The sequence below is a fragment of the Mustelus asterias genome, chromosome 19 (assembly GCF_964213995.1).
Source record: "Mustelus asterias chromosome 19, sMusAst1.hap1.1, whole genome shotgun sequence".
NCBI classification, from domain to species: Eukaryota; Metazoa; Chordata; class Chondrichthyes; order Carcharhiniformes; family Triakidae; genus Mustelus; species Mustelus asterias.
The window spans coordinates 66,041,112-66,064,697 of NC_135819.1; the positions used below are offsets into that span (position 1 = coordinate 66,041,112).

The following is a 23,586-nucleotide window of genomic DNA, read 5'->3' on the forward strand; positions in this document are numbered from 1 at the left end:
CAAAATGGGTAATATCCCTGCTGGGGATTCACAGAAAAGAATGTCATAGAATAGAATCATAGAATCCCTGCAGTACAGAAGGAGGCCATTCAGCTCATTGAGTCTGTACCGACCATAATTCCACCCAGGCCCTATTCCCGCAACCCCACACATGCACCCTGCTAATCCGCCTGACACTGGGGTCAATTTAACATGGCCAATCAACCCAACCTGCACATCTTTGGACTTCATCTTTGGATGTCATTTTGGATTATGCTGGTGGGAGTAGCACAGTCACCCATTTCCTCCTTGCCACTGAGGCTTCACAAGTTCCTCATGAAGACCAAATTAGCAAAAGAAACTTTTAAAAAAATAAAATGCGTTCCTCTCAATATTTCACCTACCAAAAATAAGGGAGAGCTCAGTTCACACGTTTCCAGGAGATATAGGAATCACTTTAGATACAGGCTCAACACTTAACAGAAAGTCTCAACTAAGCAGAACAATTTCCACAACCACCTTCTTCATCATCGAGGGGGAACAGTTTTCCCTGTTGCACTCTCAACTTTTGGTCCCAAGTTCCTCTGAATCTCTTTGTCTCACCTGGATATACAAAGTAGAATTGAGTTAAAATAATCAGCTACTGACGACCCGACGCCCTCTTCCCATAAAGTCAAATTTTAATAAAAGAGGCTGCTTAGTGGAAAAGATTGGAGTGCCAGGATTCTGTTTCCCATTGGTTGAGTTAAGCAAATTCAGTTATTTCAGAGGTTTACAAAGTATCCCACAATTTTTGGCCCTTTCTGCAACACTATCTGTTTATAATCTTGGCATACAACAGGGGAGATGATGGCCTAGTGGTATTATTGCTCGACTATTAATCCAGAAACTCAGCTAATGCTCTGGGGACCCAGGTTCGAATCTTGCCACGGCAGATGGTGGAATTTGAATTCAATAAAAAATATCTGGAATTAAGAATCTACTGGTGACCTGGAAACCATTGTCGATTGTCGGAAAAACTCATCCAGTTCACTAATGTCCTTTAAGGAAGGAAATCTGCCATCCTTACCTGGTCTGGCCTACATGTGACTCCAGAGCCACAGCAATGTGGTTGACTCCCTGAGCAAGGACAACTAGGGATGGGCATTAAATGGTGGCCCAGCCAGCGACTCCCATGTCCCATGAACGAATAAAAAAAATAGAATCGTGCTATACTTTCATTAAACGAGCCTGTGGGTTTTGACTGATGCTTCTTTGGGGATTGTATTCTGTTATTCCCACCAATGTCTCCATGTTGACAATGCTGTTGCCTGATTGAGTGAGATGGTGTCACGGATGAAGGAATTGAGTTAGGTGGAGAGATCAGAGAAGCTGGCATTGTTCTCTTTCAAGCAGAGAAGGCTAAGAGGAGGTTTAATCGAGGCGTTCAAAATAATGATGTATTCTAATGTTGTAAATAAGGAGGCAGAGAGGCTTTAAGGCAACAATTGGTGAAGATGCCAGAGTGGCGGTGGGATTTTTAACGCAGTGAGTTATTATGATGTGGGAGAAAGGGAGTTCAAATCCCACTGTTGGAAAGGACAATGGAAGCAGATTCAATTGTAACTTTCAAAAGGGAATTGAATACATACTTGTCCCTGTTGTATGATTCTGTTGCTGCCACTGATTATTAATGCCCAGGCTCTGCTATGATCATTTGCTCCTCAAATATTTGTAGGTGACAGGTCAGTGTGAGTGGAAATGGGTAGTTCATCAGTTACGGCTGTTACCCTTTCATCTTTGGCTGTGCGTCTAGCCCAATGCCACAGTTCCTTTACCATGAGGGACAACTGGCCTCTGCATTCTCGAGCCCAGTGATATGTGTTCTCCCTGAATATTATTAATTGAACACTAGAGGGCCCTCTGATGCAGACAAGTCTTAAAAAAAACAACTACATTCTCCAAGTTACAAAGCTAATGCGCAGAGTGGACAGGGCACGTCCTTAATCCATCTCCTTGCTTGCTCCAAAAACCAATTCAAATTGAACCCAATTCATGGTCCCCAGAAGAGAGATATACAAGATCCAAGCTGACAAGAAAAGGCATTGCCTCTGATCTTGGGCTAAATCTGACGCTTAATCTTAACCAATACGAATCAGTGTCCAGACTGTAGTGCCTACACCGGAGGAGGGTGCAGAACCACAACTATTTTGCAGGTGTAGTTTCAAATTTAAATGTGCATACACAAATATATAATGGAACATATTGAGAAGGAACGCATGAAAAGAAAACATTTTTACGATATTAGAAAGGCAAGTAGGGAGTGAAGCAGCAACCTGAAGTTGGTGTAAGGTTTGGAGGGGCTGATTTTGGGTAGCGGGCAGTGTGATTGCGCACCTGTACATTTGCATGTTTTGAATAGATTCCCAGTGGTTTCAAATGGGAGTGTTGCTCATCTGTTTCCTATCCTGCACCAAAATAGACTTGGGTTGGATGTTGTCAGGAATAGGACAGTAAGTACCACAGTGCCATTCTTATCTCAATCCCTCCTGAAAATGGGGTTGAAAATTACTTTCCACCCAACACTCCTGCTTGTCCCAGCAAATTTCCCTGAGAGCAAATGTCACATTCAATCTTTCAAAGGGCTTTCCCCCCCCCTAGATTTAACAGAAGCTAATGAGTAAAGGTTACCTCTGTCTGAATAAGGTCTAGAATTCCCACAGACTGTCACTGTTGATAACTGTGCTCAATGCACTCAGCACACCATTGTGGTCACTGCACAGATAGCAGCCATTCGGAGCTTTGATTGTCAGTAAGTTGTTTGCATGGATTTCGATGGAGAAATCCAGGGGAGTTTCTCCCGAGATGGAGAAAATGCCATTGGGTTTCATAGTCCAGAACTTCCCATTGTTCCCTGAGGAATGAAACAGAAGAGAGGTTTATTCATGTGTCTATCATGAGGAAAATATAATCAAACAGAGCACTGTAGACTAGACTCATGGGGCGGAATTTTCCCATCTCACCTGCTACGGGAATCATAGCGGGCGGGACAGGACCATGCAAATGTCTGTCGACCTTTCCAGCCTTGGGGTGAGCGTGGCTGGAAAATCCCACCCATGGAGTCATTGCAAGCACTAAAAACAAAATACAAAACACAAGAGACTTGGAATAAGACCCCAGTTAATCTAATGCATCAACTAAGACATTTACATTGCACGTGAGCATTCTTGGGCCAAGGGAATTTCAGATGGGAATGCACAGTGGCACAGTGGTTAGCACAGCTACCTCACAACCTCAGGGACCTGGGTTCAATTCCCAGCTTAGGTCACTGTCTGTGTGGAGTTTGTATGTTCTCCGTGTGTCTGCGTGGGTTTCCTCTGGGAGCTCCGGTTTCCTCCCATAGTCCAAAGATGCGCGGGTTAAGTGGATTGGCCATGATAAATTGCCCCTTAGCGTCCAAAGATGTGTAGGTTAGGGGGGTTAGTGGTGTAAATATGTGGTATTACCGGGTTAGGGCCTGAGTAAGATGCTCTGTTGGAAGGTCGTGCAGACTTGATGGGCCGAATGGCCTGCTTGAGACTGTCTCTTTTCTGCACTGTAGGGATTCTATGATTATTTGATGCTGAACTATGATATTAACTTTGACCCTCTCCACTAACACTGTCTCCGTTCTTCCAGCTCTCTCGTGATCTTACCGGCTCGCCCTGCTTATTGACTGGCAGGGCGAGAATGTAAGATCACCCCCCAAAGTATTTTGACCAGATTGTGGAGCTTGTCAATAATCATTCTAACCCCCCGCCTCCCCCCACATCTCTCAGTCATTATGCTGAGATACAAGTTTCATACGGTAAGCTGTGAGCCAAGGGAGACAGTCTCAGGCTTCGTGGCAAGACTTAGGGGACTGACAGAACACTGAGAGTTTGGTCCAACATTAGCAGAAACATTAAGGGACAGAATGGTCTGTGGTATAAACAGCTTGATAATGCAAAAAAAGTTGTTGATGGAGACCAGAATTGAAGTTGGCCCAGGAGACTGAATGTGGCGAACAGGGCATAACAGAGTTGCAAGGTTTGCAAAGCGTGCCAAATGAGATAAATCATTTGGGGAGAGAAACAACTGGGCAAAACAGCCCAGGAGCGGGTGCATCAAAGCCCGATAGAAGAAGTGCAACACTGAGGGCTAAAGTGAGTTTTCAATGTGGGGGAGAACACTCCCAAGAAGTCTGTCGATGCAAGAATTATGTGTGGTTCAGGTGTAATAGACAAGGTCGCTTAAAAGCCTGGTGCAGAGCGAAGCAACCAGTACAGTCAGTGCAAAAGACAGCAACTATTAGCGTAACTCTCTTGAAGAATTTGGATGAGGAGCCCAGCAGGGGATCCCTGCCGTTCACCCTAACCCTGGTCCAGCTCAACAAAGTGTCCCAAATAGAGATAACTTTGCTGGTAAATGGCAAAGCACTCAAAACGGAAGTGGATATAGGGGCAGCGGTCACAGTCATAGGGGAACTGGCATTTTATTATCTTCAAAATGGACTCCAACTATTGAGATTAAGTGAGTCAGGCACCATATATACATATACTGTACAAATGAAATAAGTTCACGGAGGCAGAAGTCCCTTCACCAGAATCCTTTTATTGACAATTCCAACAGCAGTATACAGAGTGCTGTCAGTCAGCAATCTACCTCCAGGAGTGCCAGAGGAACTGACACTCCCGGTTATATACAAAGTAAAATCTCCCTGATTGGCCCATTAATTGGCCCCTTAATCAGGAAGTTCATATTCCAATTGACCAACTTCAATGGCCTGATTAAAGTCATTACAACAAATATCCCAGAGAGACTCTGCAGACTCTGGGTGCAGCAACAGTAATGTGGTGTATCAGGAGCAGACAGCAAAGCTGTCGGTCTTGGTAATCAAGGGTTACAAACCTTGTTTAGTGGGCTGTGATTGGTTAAAGCAAATACAGCCAAAGTGGCTGGGAATATTAAACCTCAAGGATGGAGGTTTTTAGGAGCTGATGTATAAATATTCCGAGGTCTTCAGAGACGAATTAGGATGCAGAGAAGGAGTTAAGGCTAAAATGTATCTGAATCAGGAAGCCACGCCTATATTTTTTATGGGCTCACTGGCTGCCTTATGCCCTTCATCAGAAGGTGGAAAGTGAAGCTCAGGTGGCTGGAAGATTTAGGTATCATAAAGTCTGTACAGTTCTCCGAATGGGCTGCATCCGCAGTCCCCATTCTGAAACTAGATCCGACAGTAGGAAATTTGTGGGGATTACAAGTTAACCGTTAATAGAGGAACACAGACAGACAGGTACATCATTCCCAGAATTGAAGTACTCTGTTCTAAACTAGCAGGAAGTTTAACATATACGAACTTGGACCTCAGCCTTGCCTATTAGCAGCTGGAGCTGGATGAGGACTTGCAAACGTTGGTGACAATCACCATATACAAGGGTTTTCACCAGTATACAAGGCTGCCTTTTGGACTCTGACTTCCCAGTGTACGATGGAGAGCCTTTTGCAAGGTATCCCCGATGTAGTGGCTTATCTGGGCGACATACTCATCCCTGGTACCTGACCTGAAGTACACAGATCTAATTTAGAAAAAGTATCGAGAAGGTTTAAGAAAGCAGGAGTGAAGTAGAAATGGGAGAAATGTACATTCCAATCAGATGAAGTTACCTACTTAGGATTCAGGGTTGATTGAAAAGGATTACATCCCTTGGAAGAAAATGTAAAAGCCATCAAGGCCAAAAGCTGCATCTGAGCTGAAATCATTTCTGGGGATGGAAAACTACTATGGCAGATCTTTTTTCAATGTCTCTGTCATCAAAGCCCCACTTCACCAACTATTAAAAAACACCAAAGATGGAAATGGGGAGAAGAATCAAAAGACACCTTCATAAAAGTTAAACGGGTTCTGCCTTGTTGGTGCATTTCGACCCAAACAAACCCTCGATAGTAACCTGCAATGCCTCACTGTGTGGAGTGGGAGCTGTTTTATCCCACTCGATGCCTGATGATGCAGAAAGGCCGATTGCCTTCGCTTCTAGAATGTTGTCCGAGGCAGAGTAGAAATACTTCCAAATAGACAAGGAAAGCTTGGCTGTCATTTCTGTGGTCAAAGAGTTCCATCAGTATATTTATCGCTGATATTTTACAATAATCTTAGACCACCAGCCAGTTTTAGGTCTCTTCAGAGAAGATAAGCTGGTGCCACCAATTGCCTCTGCAAGGGTGCAGAGATGGACTCTTTTGTTAGCAGTCTACATTTATATGTTTCAGCATCGTCCTGGAACGCAGATATCACACATGGACGCTCTTAGATGGTTGTCTTTGCCACAAACATTAGTATCACTACTGCTTTCTCAAGAGATTATACTGGCTCTAAATTTGGTAGACACCTTGCCAGTCTCGGCAAAACACATAAGATTGTGAACAGAAAGAGACCATGGACATGATCTTACCTGCCGTTCACGCCATACTCCAACTGCAGCGAAGTTGGAGAATTTGGTGGCCAGACAAATCTCTGTTCACTGCGGTGGGATGGGAAAATCCTGCCAGCGTGAATGGTGCTAAGAGTGGGCCCATGCATTGGCAGAAGTAAAAAAGATGGTCATGCAAGGGTGGTGGTATGAGAAATCAGAGTTGTTAAAACACTGCTAAAGTAGAAAATCAGAGCTTGGGGTCCGGGTCCATAGGACTCTTAAATCGGCCTCACAGGTGGAGGAGGTGGTTAAGAAGGCGTATGGTGTGCTGGCCTTCATCAATCGAGGGATTGAGTTTAGGAGTCAGGAGATAATGGTGCAGCTTTATAAGACCCTCGTCAGACCCCACTTAGAGTACTGTGCTCAGTTCTGGTCGCCTCATTACAGGAAGGATGTAGAAATTATCGAAAGGGTGCGGAGAAGATTTACAAGGATGTTGCCTGGATTGGGTGGCATGCCTTATGAGGATAGGTTGAGGGAGCTCGGTCTTTTCTCCTTGGAGAGATGATGGATGAGAGGTGACCTGACAGAGGTGTACAAGATGTTGAGAGGTATAGATCGGGTGGATTCTCAGAGGCTTTTTCCCAGGGTTGAAATGGCTGCTACGAGAGTACACAGGTTTAAGGTGCTGGGGAGTAGGTACAGAGGAGATGTCAGGGGTAAGTTTTTCACTCAGAGGGTGGTGGGTGAGTGGAATCGGCTGCCGTCAATGGTGGTGGAGGCAAACTCGATAGAGTCTTTTAAGAGACGGTGGCCAGGCATTGACAAGGAAATAGAACAGATGGTTAGTCAATGCCCTAGTTGCGAAGCCAACATGCTTTACCACCACCGGCAAATTTGCATCTATGGGAGTGGCCAGGTTGACCATGGGCTCAGCTACATATAGATTTTGCTGGGCCATTCATGGGCCATATGTTTCTTATACGAGTAGACACACAATCCAAGTGGTTAGACGTTCAGTTGATGAAGTGCACAACAGCCATGGCCACCATCGACAAGTTAAGGAAGGTATTCGCTATCCATGTCATTCCAGAAGTGGTTGTGTCGGACAATGGCACATCATTCACAGCGGAAGAACTCCACAAATTTCTCAAGTCCAATGCGATAGGGTACCAGAACAGAAATCCCAAGATATGCTATGAAACCCGACTAGACCCCAACAGTTTTTCTATTTTGGCATTAGTGTGAAGATAAGGTGCTTCACTCCAGGTGTGATTCTATTAACACGCTAGGAAGCTTTTATGAAAACAAACTTTATTTAACAATACAGTTTAACTATAATGAATGAATTAGCTTAATTTTATCAAATGAACAATACTTAAACATGACAAGATACAGTTTTTAACTGCTAACCTATCTCTATTAGTTCCAATTTAAGCAATAGTTCTCTTATAGACTTAAACTCCTCTTCAAAACCAGTTAGCAAATAACAGAGGTTTACACGTTTTTACTTGTTAACAGTCCCAGAGTCTTTGAACATTTCGGGAGAGAGAGAGCCAGAGAGACACGTGTCTTTCATAGGTTTAAAGTGCGTGGGGAAAAGTTTAGAGGAGATGTGCGAGGCAAGTTTTTTTACACAGAGGGTTGTGAATGTCTGGAATGCGCTGCCCAGGAAGGTGGCGGGAGCAGTTACATTAGCGGCAGTTAAGGGGCATCTAGACGAATACATGAATAGGAAGGAAGTGAAAGGATATGGACTCTGTAAGTGCATAAGTTTTAGTTTAGGTAGGCATCATGTTCACCGCAGGCTTGGAGGGCTGAAGGACCTGTTCCTGTGCTGTACTGTTCTTTGTTCTTTGGCTTCTAACACTTAAACAGCAGCCTCCAGAGAGAGAGAGAGACAGAGACACCTCTTGCTTCTTTCAGGACCAGGCAGGAACTGCTTGCTTTTCCCTGTTAGCTTAGCTCCTCCCATTAGCACATGACTCTCTCTCTTGTCAATCACCCTAATCAAAACCCTACTCTGAAACTCCAGGGGAAAAAACAAAATAAACAAAAATGAATTAACTCTGATTGACACAAACACACCCATAGTTAAAATTAATAATTAGCCTGCATTCTCAGTATGTGAGCTGCCTGGTTCAGACAAATTGGCACGATATAAAACAGAACTGAATTATAAACATACCCCTCACAAGAAACATGATATAAATACATTTCTTAAAGGCATAGTATCATCACCAATGGCATTTGCCATGTGAGGTTGGCACCTTACCACCTAGAATTAAGAGGGTTGGCAGAGTGTGCAGGACAAACATTTAAGTTGTCAATAAAAAAAAACAGGTGAATAGGCGACTTACTTTGCACAGAGCAGGTTTTCCAATATCATATAACATCACCCCAAACATGACTACAGGGGTCACGCCAGCTGCGTTACTGATGGGGTTTCATTTAAAAGCACAGTTGAACATGGTATTCCCTAATTTGGCAGGGAGGGTGGAGGCCAGGTCAGCCCCCCAGAAGGAAAGTCACGATTCAGGAAGGAAAAACAGGGGGGTCGATTTTACCATTTTTTTTCTAGATGCTGGGCGGACTTGAAACTGGGAGAGTTTGAGATCCGTCATTTGGGAGTGTTTTTAGACCCTCTGCCTGCAAGAGTTTGAGCAAGTCTGTTGCTTGCTGCAGAAGCCTATGGGTGGGGCATAATGTTCCCCATAACGCTCCCTGCAGAGGGAGGTAGTGCGCATGTGCAGGCCTCTGATGCTGCACATGCACATTAGCAATAGCCAGGGCTCTGACAGACAGAGAGAGAGCTGTCAGGCCCCTGCTAGTGCAGGCAGCCTTAAGCAGCTCCCCCCGCTGCAATTGCGGGGGCCCGTGGCCCAAGATACCGCTGACCCCCCCTCCACTGCCCAGACCAATCGCGGACCCCCCTCTCCCACCGATCGTGGACCCACTGTCCTCTGCCCACTGATCATAGACCCACCACCCTCCCTCCCCCTCCTACCAATCCCTGCTGAGTGGCAGCAGAGCCCCCTCCCCCATTAGTCCCTCCCCATTACTCATTCCCCCCATTAGCCACTCCCCCATTCCCCCCATTAGTCCTGCCCCCTCTGGCCCCTCCCCATTATCCCCACCCCTGCCACTGCCCGGTGGACATTGCCCAGGTGCCAGAGTGGGACTGCCAGTCTGGCACTGCCCAAGGGGGGTGCCCCTTGGGCAGTGCCAGACTGGCAGTGCCACCGTGGGGGCTTCCCCAGGGGCCCTCAATGGCCTCCGGTTCCACCGGCGAGGCCAAGTCTTTTGCTCCCTGTTCATGGGGAGCGTGCTTATTCCTGGCTGTCGAGAACTTTCCCGGTGAGGTCATAAAGGGGGACGAAGCCGGACAATTGAGTGTCAGGATCGCTAAGCAGATGTAAAACAGCATTAAATAAATTTACATGCATTAATCTGTCTCTCACCCATTTCCGATGAGAGGCTCTGACCACGCCAGAAATCCACGCTCATAAAAGGGCACCAGTCACGAAAACCAGTGCCAATCGCGCTAAGCGCTTTATGCCCCATAATGTTTGAAGTAAAAGATGCAGTCTTGGTTAGAAATTTCACAGCAGACCTGGCATAGGTGGCTGGTAAAATAATGGAGAGAACAGGACCGGCCTCCTACGTTGTGGAGGTTCAAGGCTGCAAGCACAGGAAACACGTGGACCACCTGAGGAGGAGAGCAGTAAAGGGCAGTAAAGGAGATCCACAGGCGGCACCTGCAGGGAATACCAGGGCTGGTTTACTGGGATTTGGGTTGGAAAATATGGGACCGGAGCAATCAATAGTTGTGGAGAGTGAGGGGCCAGAAGCTGCCTCAGAGCCAATCGATCCTGGATTGATGAGTCTGTCCCGTCTGGGTGGGGGTGACATAGTGGAATTGTCACTGGACTTTAACTTTAAATTTAGAAGAGCCAAAAGCCGAACAGAAGCGCTCTGCCAAAGCTCCGAAGTGTCCAGACCGATTAAACCTTTGATGAGTTTTCCAGTGAGCTTTCTTGAGACCCTGATACATAAAAGCCTATTGCGTATCTTACTAAACCTATTCTTTGTTTTTCTTTCGGAGAATTTCAGATTTTAACGGGGAGGGGTTTCCTGAGGGCCACGTGATCGGCAAGGACACTATGGATGCTGAGCCAATCGGCAGGAGGGCATGTGCCCTAGGTCAAGGAGGGACTTGCAGTTGGAGTCAGGGAGTCGTGTAGTGCACATTGTAATCTGACCTTGTGTATATAATATATATGTATTATTCTTTACTTGGCAATAAAGCCTGTTGATACAAGCCACATTGAGTCATCTTTGATCCATTACAGTATGTTACTTTGTTTCATAATTCTCCTGTGAAGCATTTTGGATTGCTTCATTATGTTAAAGTTGTTATATTTTTTATTGAGAGGATGTGGGCGTCACTGGCTGGGCCAGCATTTATTGCACATCCCTAATTGCTGAATGGTTTGCCAGAAGGTTTCAGAGGGTATTAAGAGTCAACCACTTTGCTGTGGCACTGGATTGCAGATTTCCTTCCCTGAAGGACATTAGTCGTCCTCGGTCATCATTAGATTTTTAATTCCAGGTTTTTGTTGAATTCAAATTTCAACATCTGCCTTGGTGGGATTCAAACCCAATCCCGACAACAATTCCACCTAGGCCCTATCCCCATAACCCCACACATTTACCCTGTTAGTCCCCCTGACACTAAGGGGCAATTTCGCATGGCCAATCCACCTAACCCGCACATCTTTGGACTGTGGGAGTAAATCAGAGCACCCGGAGGAAACCCATGCAGACATAGGGAGAATGTATAAACTCCACACAGACAGTGACCCGAGGCCGGAATTGAACCTGGGTCCCTGGCGCTGTGAGGCAGCAGTGCTAACTACTGTGCCACCGTGCCACCCCATCTTAAATTCCGTTTTGTATTAAAAGGGTAGATTTCCATACCTTTAAAATGGATCAAAGCGTTAGGGGTCCATGCACACAGATCACGCAAATGTTAAGGACAAAAAATAGTCAAAGGGCTAATGGAATGTTAGCCTTTCTAACAAGAGGGCTCAGATATAAAGAAGAGGAAGTTTTGATGTAGATGCTTGGTCAGGTGACCAACAGTTTACTCAAAGAGGTGGAACTTAAGGAGAACAAAGAACAAAGAACAGTGCAGCACAGGATCAGGCCCTTCGGCCCACCAAGTCTGTGCCGACACAGATGCCTCTCTAATCAAATGTTTTCTTGCCTCTAATTGTTCCATATCTCTCTATTCCCTGCCTATTCATGTATCTATCCAGATGCCTCTTGAACGTTGTTATAGAATCTGCTTCCACCACCTCCCCCGGCAGCGCGTTCCAGGCATTCACCATCCTCTGTGTGAAAAACTTGCCCCTTCCATCTCTTTGAAACTTTCCCCCTCTCACTTTCAACCTACACCTCCAAGTAATTTACCCTTCGACCCTGGGAAAAAGAACAAAGAACAAAGAGCAAAGAAAATTACAGCACAGGAACAGGCCCTTCAGCCCTCCAGACCTGCACTGACCATGCTGCCCGATTGAACTAAAACCCCCTACTCTTCCAGGGACCATATCCCTCCATTCCCAACCTATTCATGTATTTGTTCAGACGTCCCTTAAAACTCACTATCAATAATGATTTAATGTGCCTGACTTAGTGCAGTTTATAATTTTGTGGAGAGATGGTGGAAGTTTAAAAAAAGTATGACCACAAATGACAAAATCATATCACTTTTGATTTTGAGTGACGTTCACGAGGGGTCATAGGTTCAAGGTGAAGGGGGGGAGGTTTAACACAGATAAGAGAAGGACATATTTCACACAGAGGGTCGTGGGGGCTGGAATGTGTTGCCGGGCAAGGTGGTGGAGGCGGACACACTGGGAACGTTTAAGACTTATCTAGACAGCTATATGAACGGAGTGGGAATGGAGGGATACAAAAGAGTGGTCTAGTTTGGACCAGGGAGCGGCGCGGGCTAATTGTTCCTTGTTTCTCGTGGAAGTGGAAATGACTAGGGTTGGAAGCATTTTCCGATCAGGGCCATTGTGATCTCCTGGACTCGTTTCGATCGCCTCAGGGGGTCGGAGAGGAATTTCCCAGATTTTTTTTTTCCCCATATTGGCCCTGGGGTTTTTCACTCTGGGTTTTCGCCTCTCCCTGGAGATCACATGGTCTGGAATGGGGGGGTGGGGGTGAGTTAATAGGTTGTAATGAACAAAGCATCGTAGCTGTGGGGGACAGCTCGGTGGATAGGATATTGGTATGTAGATAGGCTGGAAAATTGGGCGGGGATCCTGGATTCAGGATTCAATCCTGGACCGGGTAGCGGCGCGGGCTTGGAGGGCCGAAGGGCCTGTTCCTGTGCTGTATTGTTCTTTGTTCTTTGTTCTTTGTATCTGCTTCCACCAACTCCCACAGCAGCGAGTTCCAGGCGCCCACCATCCTCTGTGTAAAAGTCTTGCCTCGTACATCTCCTTTAAACCTTGCCCCTCGCACCATAAGCCTATGTCCCCTAGTAATTGACTCTTCCACCCTGGGAAAAAGCTTCTGACTATCCATTCTGTCCATGCCCCTCATAATCTTGTAGACTTCTATCAGGTCTCCCCTCAACCTCCGTCGTTCCAGTGAGAACAAACCAAGTTTCTCCAAACTCTCTTCATAGCTAATGCCCTCCATACCAGGCAACATCCTGGTAAATCTTTTCTGTACCCTCTCCAAAGCCTCCACATCTTTCTGGTAGTGTGGCGACCAGAATTGAACACTATATTCCAAGTGTGGCCTAACTAAGGTTCTATAAAGCTGCAACATGAATTTCCAATTCCTATACTCAATGCCCCGACCGATGAAGGCCAGCATGCCATATGCCTTCTTGACTACCTTGTCCACCTTGAACAACTTAAAGGAGGAGAGAGTAGCAGAGAGAAAGAGAGTTAATCTGAGAGGAAATTCCAGAGCTTAGGGCCCAGGCAGCTGATGGCACGGCTGCCAATGATGGAGAAATATAGTTTAGGGATGAGCAAAAGAGCAGAATGGGAGGAGCCCTGTGGTGTTGGAGGGTAGTGGGGTTGGAGCAGGGAAGGGAAAGTCACAGATTTTAACAAAGCTTGGGAATTTAAAATGAGGCATTGTTGGATCTGTGGGCCAGTCAGTGCAGGAAGGATAGGCAAACAGGACCTGGTCTGAGTTAGGACATGAGCTTTGGATGAGCTGAGGTTTTGTGAAGGTGAGGCAGGTGTGGAGAGTATTGGAGTGGTCAAACCTGGAGGTAAGAATACCATAGCTGAGTGTTTCAGTAGCAGATGGGCTGAGATAGGATTGGTGATATTACAGAGGCAGACTTGATGATGTAGAGGATATGGGGTCGGAATCCCAGCTCAGGGTCAAATTGGACGCTGATGTTGTGGACAGCTTGGTTTCGCCTCAGAGAGGGAGAGGTTTGGAGTCAGTGGTGAAGGAACAGAGTTTGTGGCAGAAGCCCATGAGAATGGCTTCAAGAACTTTGTTACAGCGATGGGAAAGCCAGCCACTTGCCTTGGAAGTGATAGAAGCCACCTTTGCATTGTGTCAATCGGATGATTTCATAGCTACGTCTGCTGCACTGGAGCTGGTCTGAGTGGCAGTCAGTGGCAATGTAACCATGTTCACCACGTAGGATCAGGAAGGGACGATTCGCCAGCCTTATGGTAAACTCCTCATTCGGTCCTGGAAAGGAAATCAGAGACAGTATTAGAGTAAAACATTTACCATACAATTGTGCGGTTGAAACTGGGTTATGTTCAATGAACTGTGTCCAACAAACCATTAGGACATGGAGTAATGTACAACTAGAGAGCTGTGTTGAGGAATTACCCAGTGATCAGTATTGGAAGGCCCACAGTTTCTGATTCATGTTAATGATCTAGATTGAGAAACACAATGTAAAATGTTCACAATGACAAAAGGCACTAAGTTGGAGGGAGAGGGCACACATAATCTGGTGAAGCAGATAAGGAGAAGTTACAGTAAACCTGGCCAGTATGTATTGTACTGTCGAACTATTGTGGATGAGATTCAATAGTTACATGTTACATATCTTACATGTTGGAAGAAAACATGGGGAATATATTCTTAATTGAAGTGGCGAATGGTAAGGCGATAAGAGATGTGGGAGTGATGGTAACTCAACAATCATGTCCAGTCATTACTGTTGTGCCTCACAGCTCCAGGGAACCGGGTTCAATTCTATCCTTGGGTGACTGTCTGTGTGGAGTTTGCACGTTCTCCCTGTGTCTGCGTGGGTTTCCTCCGGGTGCTCCGGTTTCCTCCCACATTTCAAAGATGTGTAGGTTAGGTTGTTTGGCCATGCTAAATCACCCCTTAGTGTCAGGGAGATTAGCAATGTACATTCATGGGGTTACGGGTTAGGGCCTGGGTGGAATTGTTGTAGGTGCAGACTCGATGGGCCGAATGGCCTCCTTCTGCACTGTAGGGATTCTATGATTCTTATGATCCCAGACACAAACATATAAATTAGGAGCAGGAGCAGGCCATTCAGTCCCTCGAGTCTGTTCTACCACTATTAAGATCATGGCTGATCTGATTATGACCTCAACTCCATATTCCACCTGCCCTGCAATAAACTTTGACTCCCTTGTTTGTCAAGAATCCAAATACCTCTGCCTCAAAAATATTCATTGACCCTGTCTCCACACTCTCTGGGGAGATGAGATCCAAAGGTTTATGACCCTCAGAGAGCTCTGACAAAGAGTCATGCTGACTCGAAACATTAGCTCTATTCTCTCTCCACGGATGCTGTCAGGCCTGCTGAGATTTTCCAGCATTTTCTGTTTTTTTCTCTACCTTTATATCCCATCCCTCTTGCAGTTAAAAACAACATTCCATTTGCCTTCCTATTCACTCACTGTACTTGCGTACTAACTTTTCCTGATTCATGTACCAGGTCGCCCAGATCCCTCTGTTCCAGAGTTCACCAATCTCTCTCCATCTAAATAATATACTGCTTTCCTAGTCTTCTTGCCAAAGTGGACAAGTTCACATTTTACTCCATTTGCCAATTTTCCCCCCATTCGCTTAATCTATCAATGCCCTCTTGTAGACTCCGAATGCTCTCTTCACAGCTTACTTCCCCACCTATCTTGTGTCATCAGCAAATTTGGTAACCATGCATTTGATCCCTTCATCTAACTCATTGATATAAATTGTAAAAAGTTAAGATCCCAGCACTGATTCCTGTGGCACTCCAGTAGTGACATCTGGCCAATCTCTAAAAGGCCCATTTATCCATACTCTGCTTTGTGTTAGCTAATCAAGCCTCAATCCATGCTAACATGTTACACCATGAGTTCTTATTTTATGTAGTAACCTTTGACGTGCCACCTTGTCAAATGCCTTCTGGAAATCCAAGTACGGCACATCCACAGGTTCCCCTGTTACGACATTGCTTGTTACTTCCTCAAAGAACTCCGATAAATTAGTCAACATGATTTCCCTTTCACAAAACCATGTTGACTCTGCCTGATTGCATTGTTTTCCTCTGTATTTTTTTCCCCTGGTGATTGTCATTGTTTTATGTCCCTCCCTCTCTTTCACCTCCTGATTCACCGTTTGAAAAGGTGATGGAAGCAGATTCAATTCAAAAGCAAATTTGATCAATAATTGGAGGGAAAAAAGTACCTGAAGAGTTATGAGAAAAGAACAAGGGAATGAGACTACTTGGATAGCTCTGCCAAAGAGCAGGCTCAGTGGGCTGAATGACTTTCTTCTATGATGTATCATTCTGATTCTAGTCATTAGTAAACTGAAAGTTGAGCTATAAGGCTAAACAAATAAGGTCATTGTACTGAGGCTGCATAGAGTTCAGGTGTCACCATGCAGGCTTCCTATTGAAGGCCTTTGTCAATGTTGGGGCCAAACTGGACAGCCAGGAAGTCACTCCAAAGCCTTATTCTCAAATAGGGACCTGAGAACTCTTGCTATTGTTTTCCAGGGCTTAGCACATCCTTCACCATGGATTGCTGAAGGAAACAGCAGGGAGGTCTACCCAGAAACATGGAAAGTGTAAGGTTGGAGGAAGAGATCAACAATCCTGGAATTCCTTTCCTAACAGGACTGTGAGTGTATCTACATCTCAGGGATAACAGAGGTTCAAGAAAGCAGCTCACCACCACCTTCTCAAGGGCAACTAGAGATGGACAATAAATGCTGGCCAGCCAGCGACACCCACATCTCACAAAATAGGAATTTAAAGAAAGGTTAAAGTTGACCTGGGTTCAGAATTATGAAGAATAACAATAGATTTTTTAAAAATGGAGATTGACTTGGGAAGGGTTTTCCCATACTGAGGGAAGGAGATTTTTCCAGAGTGGGGAAAGAGTTTTCCCAGGGTGGGGAAGGGGTTTTCCCAGGATGGGGAAGGGACTTTCCCAGGGTGGGGAAGGGGTTTTCCCAGGATGGGGAAGGGGTTTTCCCAGGATGGGGAAGGGGTTTTCCCAGGATGGGGAAGGGGTTTTCCCAGGCTTGAGAATTGAATTTTGGAGGCAGGGGACTGATATCCCAACCTGTTTCCTTTGCCTTCTGTCTATTTTGGAGCATAGAGTGAGTGAGGTCGGGAATCCCCATGGCTGAAGCAGGAAGACAATTAAAGTTGTTGGGACTGTTCTTCTTGGAGAGAAGAAGACTAAGAGGAGATTTGATTGAGATGTTCAAAATCATGAGGGGGCTGGACGCAGCAGAGAGGGAGAAACTGTTCCTCCTCGTAAAAGGATCAAGAGCGGGAGGGGAAAGATTTAAAGTGATTTGCAAAAGAAGCAAATGAGATGTGAGAAAAAAAACTTTTTCACACAGCGAGTGGTTGGGGTCTGGAATGCACAGCCTGAAAGTGCGGTGGAGGTACGTTCAGTCGAGGCATTCAAGCAGGTGTTAGATGATTATTTGAATAGAAACAATGTGCAGAGGTACGGGGGAAAAGGTAGGGGAATGGCACTAAGTCATTAAGCTTAATTGAGAAGTTGGTGCAGGCGTGATGGGTTGAATAGCCTCTTTCTGCACTGTAACAATTCTATGATTCTTGAGGGAGAGCTGCATGTTGTAAGTACAAACGCTCAGATGAGGCATTTCTAAGGCTCTCTCTGCCCTCTCAGGTAGATGTGAAAAATCCCCTGGCACTATTCAGGGGAGGCGATGATGTAATGGTAATGTCACGAGACTAGTATTCCAGAGACCTAAAGTATTCCTCTATGGACCCAGGTTCAAATCCCACCATGGTAGATGGTGAAATTTGAATTCAACAAAAAGCTGGAATTAATGATGGCCGTTAAATAATTATTGATTATCATAAAAACCCATCTGGCTCACTAAAGTCCTTTCGGAAAGGAAATCTGCCGTCCATACCTGGACTGGCCTACATGTGATTCCAGACCCACAGCAATGTGGTTGACTCTTATATGGCTCAGCAAGACGCTCAGTTCAAGGGCAAATAGGGATGGGTAACAAATGCTGGTACAGCCGGCGACACCCACTTCCCATAAGTGAATTTAAAAATATTCAAAGAAAGCAGGGGAGTTCTACCTGGTGTCTTGGACAATATTAATCCTTCTAACAGCATCATTAAACACAAACTGGTTGCTGCATCTGCTCCATCACAACAGTGATTACATTTCAAAATGACTTTATTGTTGCAAAACACATAGGGATATATTGAGGTCACAAAAGGAAGGTGCTATATAAATACAAGTCTTTTATCCCTTCATCAGGCGATTCAAACTGGCTGGATATTTCCCTAAGACTGATCCTCCTGATTTCAGCAGGGACATGCTTTTCATATCTTGCAAATGAGTTACTGGGATTAAAGGATTTTTGAATATTTAATCATTGAAATTTAAAAAGAGCCTGTCAGTCCTAGACAAGGTGAAGTAATCACAACGCACTGTGTACATGTGGATTATTCCCCTTCAGTCTATGATTAAACTTGCATCGATCTTTTGAACTAAACCTGGTGCAGAGGTCTGAACTGCAGTCAACATTTTAAAAGGATAGTCACTAAGTAATAAAAACAGAAAAACAGAAAAACACTGGAGAAATTCAGCAGGTCTGACAGCATCTTTGGAGAGAGAATCGATCCAATGTTAAGAGTCTGGATGACCCTCACCCTAACTCAAGATGTTGGCTTTATTCTCTCTCCATAGATGTTGTCAGACTTGTTGAGTTTCTCCAGCATTTTCTGTTTTTGTTTGAGATTCCAACATCCACAATATTTTGCCTTTATCTTAGCCACTGAGTAAAATAGTTAAAATAGTTCATTGTTCATAGAGCCGCTCACCACAGTGGTTAGCACTGCTGCCTCAAGGACCCGGGTTCGATTCCCGGCTTGGGTCACTGTCTGTGTGGAGTCTGCATGTTCCCCCTGTGTCTGCATGGGTTTCCTCGTGCTCCGGTTTCCTCCCACAGTCCAAAAGATTTGCAGGTCAGGTGAATTGGCCATGCTAAATTGTCCCTCAGTGTACCCAAACAGGCGCCGGAATGTGGCGACTAGGGGATTTTCACAGTAACTTCATTGCAGTGTGAATGTAAGCCTACTTGTGATTAATAAATAAACTTTAACTTTAACTTTTAACTTTAACTAACCAGAGGACTACTGTGAGACAGGACAACTAATTTGGGAGAAAACACTTGCGCGAATCGAATGATTCGTTTCTGTTTGCCCTACGACATTATGATTTCCAGAAGTGGAGAACATATCGAGGAGGATCTTTGTGGCTTTGGTGCCTCAGTGGGTTCCCATGGAGATGCTCAGCGCATCAGGAAAGGGAGCTGTCCTGGATTTCCAGGTTAAAGAGCCCTCAAAATTCTGCTTCAAAAACAGTCAGTGAAATAGCTTCTTCTTGATGCATCAATAATAATCTTGGTGCTTTGCAATGTGATATTTTGCCAGGGCACTGGTTGCAGGTCAGCCAAGAGGCACCTGAGATATCAAAGTGCTTCTCTAACACCTTACACAGTCTCCAGATGCATGTACAGGTTGGAAATGTGTTTCTCAATATTTTGGTTGCGGGGAGGGTAATTTTCATCATTACCACTGTTGGGTAGTTTCTACAATTGAAGGCAATCTGCTCTGTCACATCACCACAAGGTGAAACATACCCTGCCGCTGCCCCCAACCATTGTGTTTCCTGTAGTTGTCAGGAAGCAGTAAGTATGTGACTTTCTGCGTTGCCCAGTGTTCATCCTCATGTGGAGATCAGAGCCTCTTACATGACTCAGTGAGAGGTACCACTCTGTAAATCTCGTGCCCAGCCATTGGCATTTAAATAACGTGGGTGAAGTATTGATTCTACACAAAACAGATTGGTCAGCATTGCTCAGGTGGTACAACATCATTAGTAAATTAAAAAATATGAAATCTGTTTAAATGAATATTAAAGTGGGTTACATCACTTCTAGGGAGGTCAAGCTGATTAATTTCCTTTCACATTCTGGATAATCCGCACTCTGTACTAACCTGCCTGTCATGATTATTAGGCCTTGTTTCGTGCCACTTTGGTTCATAGTGGATTAATTCCCTCATCTCAGTCCGCATTGCCCTCTTAAGTGAGTTAAACCATTTCCTTGCACAACAAACTCAGGGTCTTCTATTCCCTGTAAGATATACAGAGGCTGCCATTCCCTGTAACATATACAGGGGCTGTTATTCCCTGTGACATATACAAAGTCTGCTATTCCCTGCAACATATACAGGGGCTGTTATTCCCTGTGACATATACAAAGTCTGCTATTCCCTGCAACATATACAGGGGCTGCTATTTCCTGTAACATATACAGGATCTGCTAATCGCTGTAACTTACACAGTGTCTGCTATTCCCTGTAATATATACAGGAGCGGTTATTCCCTGTAACATACGCAGAGCTGTTATTCCCTGTAACATATACAGAGTTGCTATTCCCTGTAACATACACAGTGTCAGCTATTCCCTGTAACATATACAAGTGGCTGCTATTCCCTGTAACATACAGAGAGTCTGCTATTCCCTGTAACATATACAAAGCTGCTATTCCTTTTAACATACACAGTATCTGCTATTCCCTGTGACATATACAAGAGGCTGCTATTCCCGTAACATATACAGAGGCTGCTATTCCCGTAACATATACAGAGGCTGCTATTCTTGTAATATATACAGGGTCTGCTATTCCCTAAAGTATACACCCAGGATCTGCTATTCCCTGTAATATGCACAATGACCACTATTTTCTGTAAGCTGTAAATGGGCTGTTATGTATAGTGTAAGGAGGAGCTGTTATTTTCAATAATGTGGGTCACAGTGATCTGTATCTCAAATACATTTCCTACCTTTGCTCCATATCCCTACATAAACTATCCAACAAAAATCTGCTGACTTGGCCCCAGGATCGCTACCTTTTTTTTAGCGGGGAAGGAGTTCCAGATGTCCAGCACACTTTGTGGGGAAAAGTCCTTTCTAATTTCCATCCTAAATAGCCAATTCTAATTTTAAGAAAAGTTTTTGTGAAGGTCTCCTTTACCTGCCTGCTGAGCACTGGCTACGATCTGTCCAATGGGTTTCATTGTCAGGTATTGTTTGTTAGCAGCTTGTAACGTGATGTTGCCTCCGCACCACCTCACGGTGAAGTTAGTGGTCTCCTCAGTATCCTTCCCATCAGCCAAGATGGCGGCTTGTCTCCGCTATTCAAAAAGTCAGATTAGAGAAAGCAAGATATTTGTATTTAAATATCATTAAAGTCAGTTTTTATTGCCAATTTAATAAACTATGGGCTGTGAGGGATGAATTTCCTTTTGTCCATTATTCTGTCATGGACTCACCACAGTTTGGCGGGTAGCCCATTTAGATGTCATTAACAGGCCTCTGCTAAACCTCACACTCTCCAGCAAACTTCAACTCAGCCACAGCTCTGTTGTGGATATGCTAATCCACACCAAATCCCATTCACTCATCATGCCTGTGCTGTCTGAGAGGCCTAGATAGAGTGGACATGGAGAGGATGTTTCCACCAGTGGGAGAGACTAGAACTCAAGGGCACAACCTCAGAATGAAGGGACGCTCCTTTAAAACTAAGTTGAGGAGGAATTTCTTCAGCCAGAGGGTGGTGAATCTGTGGAACTCATTGCCACAGAGGGCTGTGGAGGCCTGGTCATTGAGTGAATTTAAGACAGTGATAGATAGGTTCTTGGTCAATAATGGGATGAAAGGTTATGGGGAGAAGGCAGGAGAATGGGGTTGAGAAACATATCAGCCATGATTGAATGGCGGAGCAGACTCGTATATTTTATAGTCTTATGTCTGGCCTACGTTGGATCCTGGCTTTTGGGATCTCTGCATTCACTAAATTCTGACCTCAAGCAACCTTGTGCAACCCTGTTTATCATTGCTTCATCATATTGGAGGGCATGTCTTCAGCTGCCTAGACCCTAAGCTCAAATTTCTTCCATAAACCTCTCTAAACTTTATCTCCTCAAGTAAGATGCTACCAATCTTTTGGTCATGTGACCTAACCTCTCCTAATTTTGTCCGGTGCCAAATTCTGGTTGATGACACATCTGTGAAGCAGCTTGGGGCAATATTCAACATTCAAGGTGTAAAATTGATGCAAGTCATGGATGTTATTGTGGACCTGCTGCCTCAGTGGGAAAGCGCCAGAGGATTTGGTTTTAGTGGCAGGAGTGGGTGGAGCAACTGGGCTCCAAGAAATGATTAAAAATCGGCCTTCATTTTGAATATTGCCATAATGCAAGGGAACAAGTGAGGGGTTTAAAAAAAGTCCAGTCAAACTCAACCACAAGCCAGAGATATATCACAGGAGGAATGTTTGAGCTTGTCAGGCGATGTAAAGAATGTTGTATTGAATGAACCATCGGCTTCTTATTGGAAAGGGACGTGAGGATAGTGTATTGGCAGGAGCTGATTCAAATGGGAGCCTTTTTCTTTGGATGGTGATGGCTAACACTAGGGGACATAGTTTTAAATTGAGGGATGATAGATATAGGACAGATGTTAGAGGTAGGTTCTTTACTCAGAGAGTAGTAAGGGCATGGAATGCCCTGCCTGCAGCAGTAGTAGACTCGTCAACATTAAGAGCATTCAAATGGTTATTGGATAAACATATGGATGATATTGGAATAGTGTAGGTTAGATGGGCTTTAGATTGGTTTCACTGGTCGGCGCAACATTGAGGGCCGAAGGGCCTGTACTGCGCTGTAATGTTCTATTCTATGTTCTATGTTCAAATTCACCCGCCTTGCACCCCCAACATGGTTGAAAATTGCAACCCAATTTTTCAGCCTCACCATCAATCTCTCAATTAACTCCTACAAAAATCAACATTAATGTTGGGAACGTGGGTGGGTAAACTCTAGTTCCCATACCCCTTCCCTTCACTGCATCCCTTCTGCATGAAGCTTAAAGGGTTAAATTATAAAGACAGGTTATATAAACTAGCTTTGGTATCTTTCGAATTAGCAGGTTGACAGCAGCACCGCACCGCACCCCCCCCCCCCCCACCCCCCCCCACCACTGCCCCAAGCGAATTTGGAGACAGGGGTCAGTTAATGGGATGGGGAGGGTACCGGATGGACACCCTTCCTGCTCTGACCCGATTAATTTCAGGCCGGAAGGTATGGACAGATTTCCCACTCCGACATCAGTCAAGGCCAGCAGTGGACAATCTCTTATTGTATCTGCTTTCATCACCATTTCAGGAGAGTATTTTTCAGATCATTACAATTCAATAAATTAAAAAAAACATTCACACGTTTCCTCGGTTTCCCCTGCTGATCACTTTAAATGTGTTTTCTCTGCTTATGCCACGGTGGCACAGTGGTTAGTACTGCTGCCTCACAGCACCAGGGACCTGAGTTCGATTTCTGGCTTGGGTCACTGTCTGGTGGAGACTGCATGTTCTCCCCGTGTCTGCGTGGGTTTCCTCTGGATAGTCCGGTTTTCTCCCACAGTCTGAAAGACATGCTGGTTAGATGCGTTGGCCATGATGAATTCTCCCTCAGTGTACCCGAACAGGCGCTGGAGTGTGGCGACTAGGGGATTTTCACAGTAACTCCATTGCAGTGTTAATGTAAGCCTTACTTGTGACAATAATAAATAAACTTTACTGAATGTTCTGCTCCTG

General features: G+C 45.0%; 1 protein-coding gene across 1 annotated transcript in view; it reads right to left on the reverse strand.

The window, feature by feature from the left end:
* Positions 1–2,666: 2,666 nt before the first annotated feature.
* LOC144507505 (fascin-3-like) overlaps positions 2,667–23,586 on the reverse strand; it is a 41,700-nt gene continuing 20,780 nt past the window's right edge. The window contains exons 6-12 of the mRNA XM_078234630.1: positions 20,971–21,130; positions 13,965–14,135; positions 11,851–11,876; positions 10,057–10,101; positions 6,432–6,454; positions 5,458–5,558; positions 2,667–2,872 (exon numbers count right to left, since the gene is read on the reverse strand). Coding sequence (XP_078090756.1) covers positions 2,667–2,872; positions 5,458–5,558; positions 6,432–6,454; positions 10,057–10,101; positions 11,851–11,876; positions 13,965–14,135; positions 20,971–21,130 — 732 coding nt within the window. The remainder of the gene's footprint in view (positions 2,873–5,457; positions 5,559–6,431; positions 6,455–10,056; positions 10,102–11,850; positions 11,877–13,964; positions 14,136–20,970; positions 21,131–23,586) is intronic.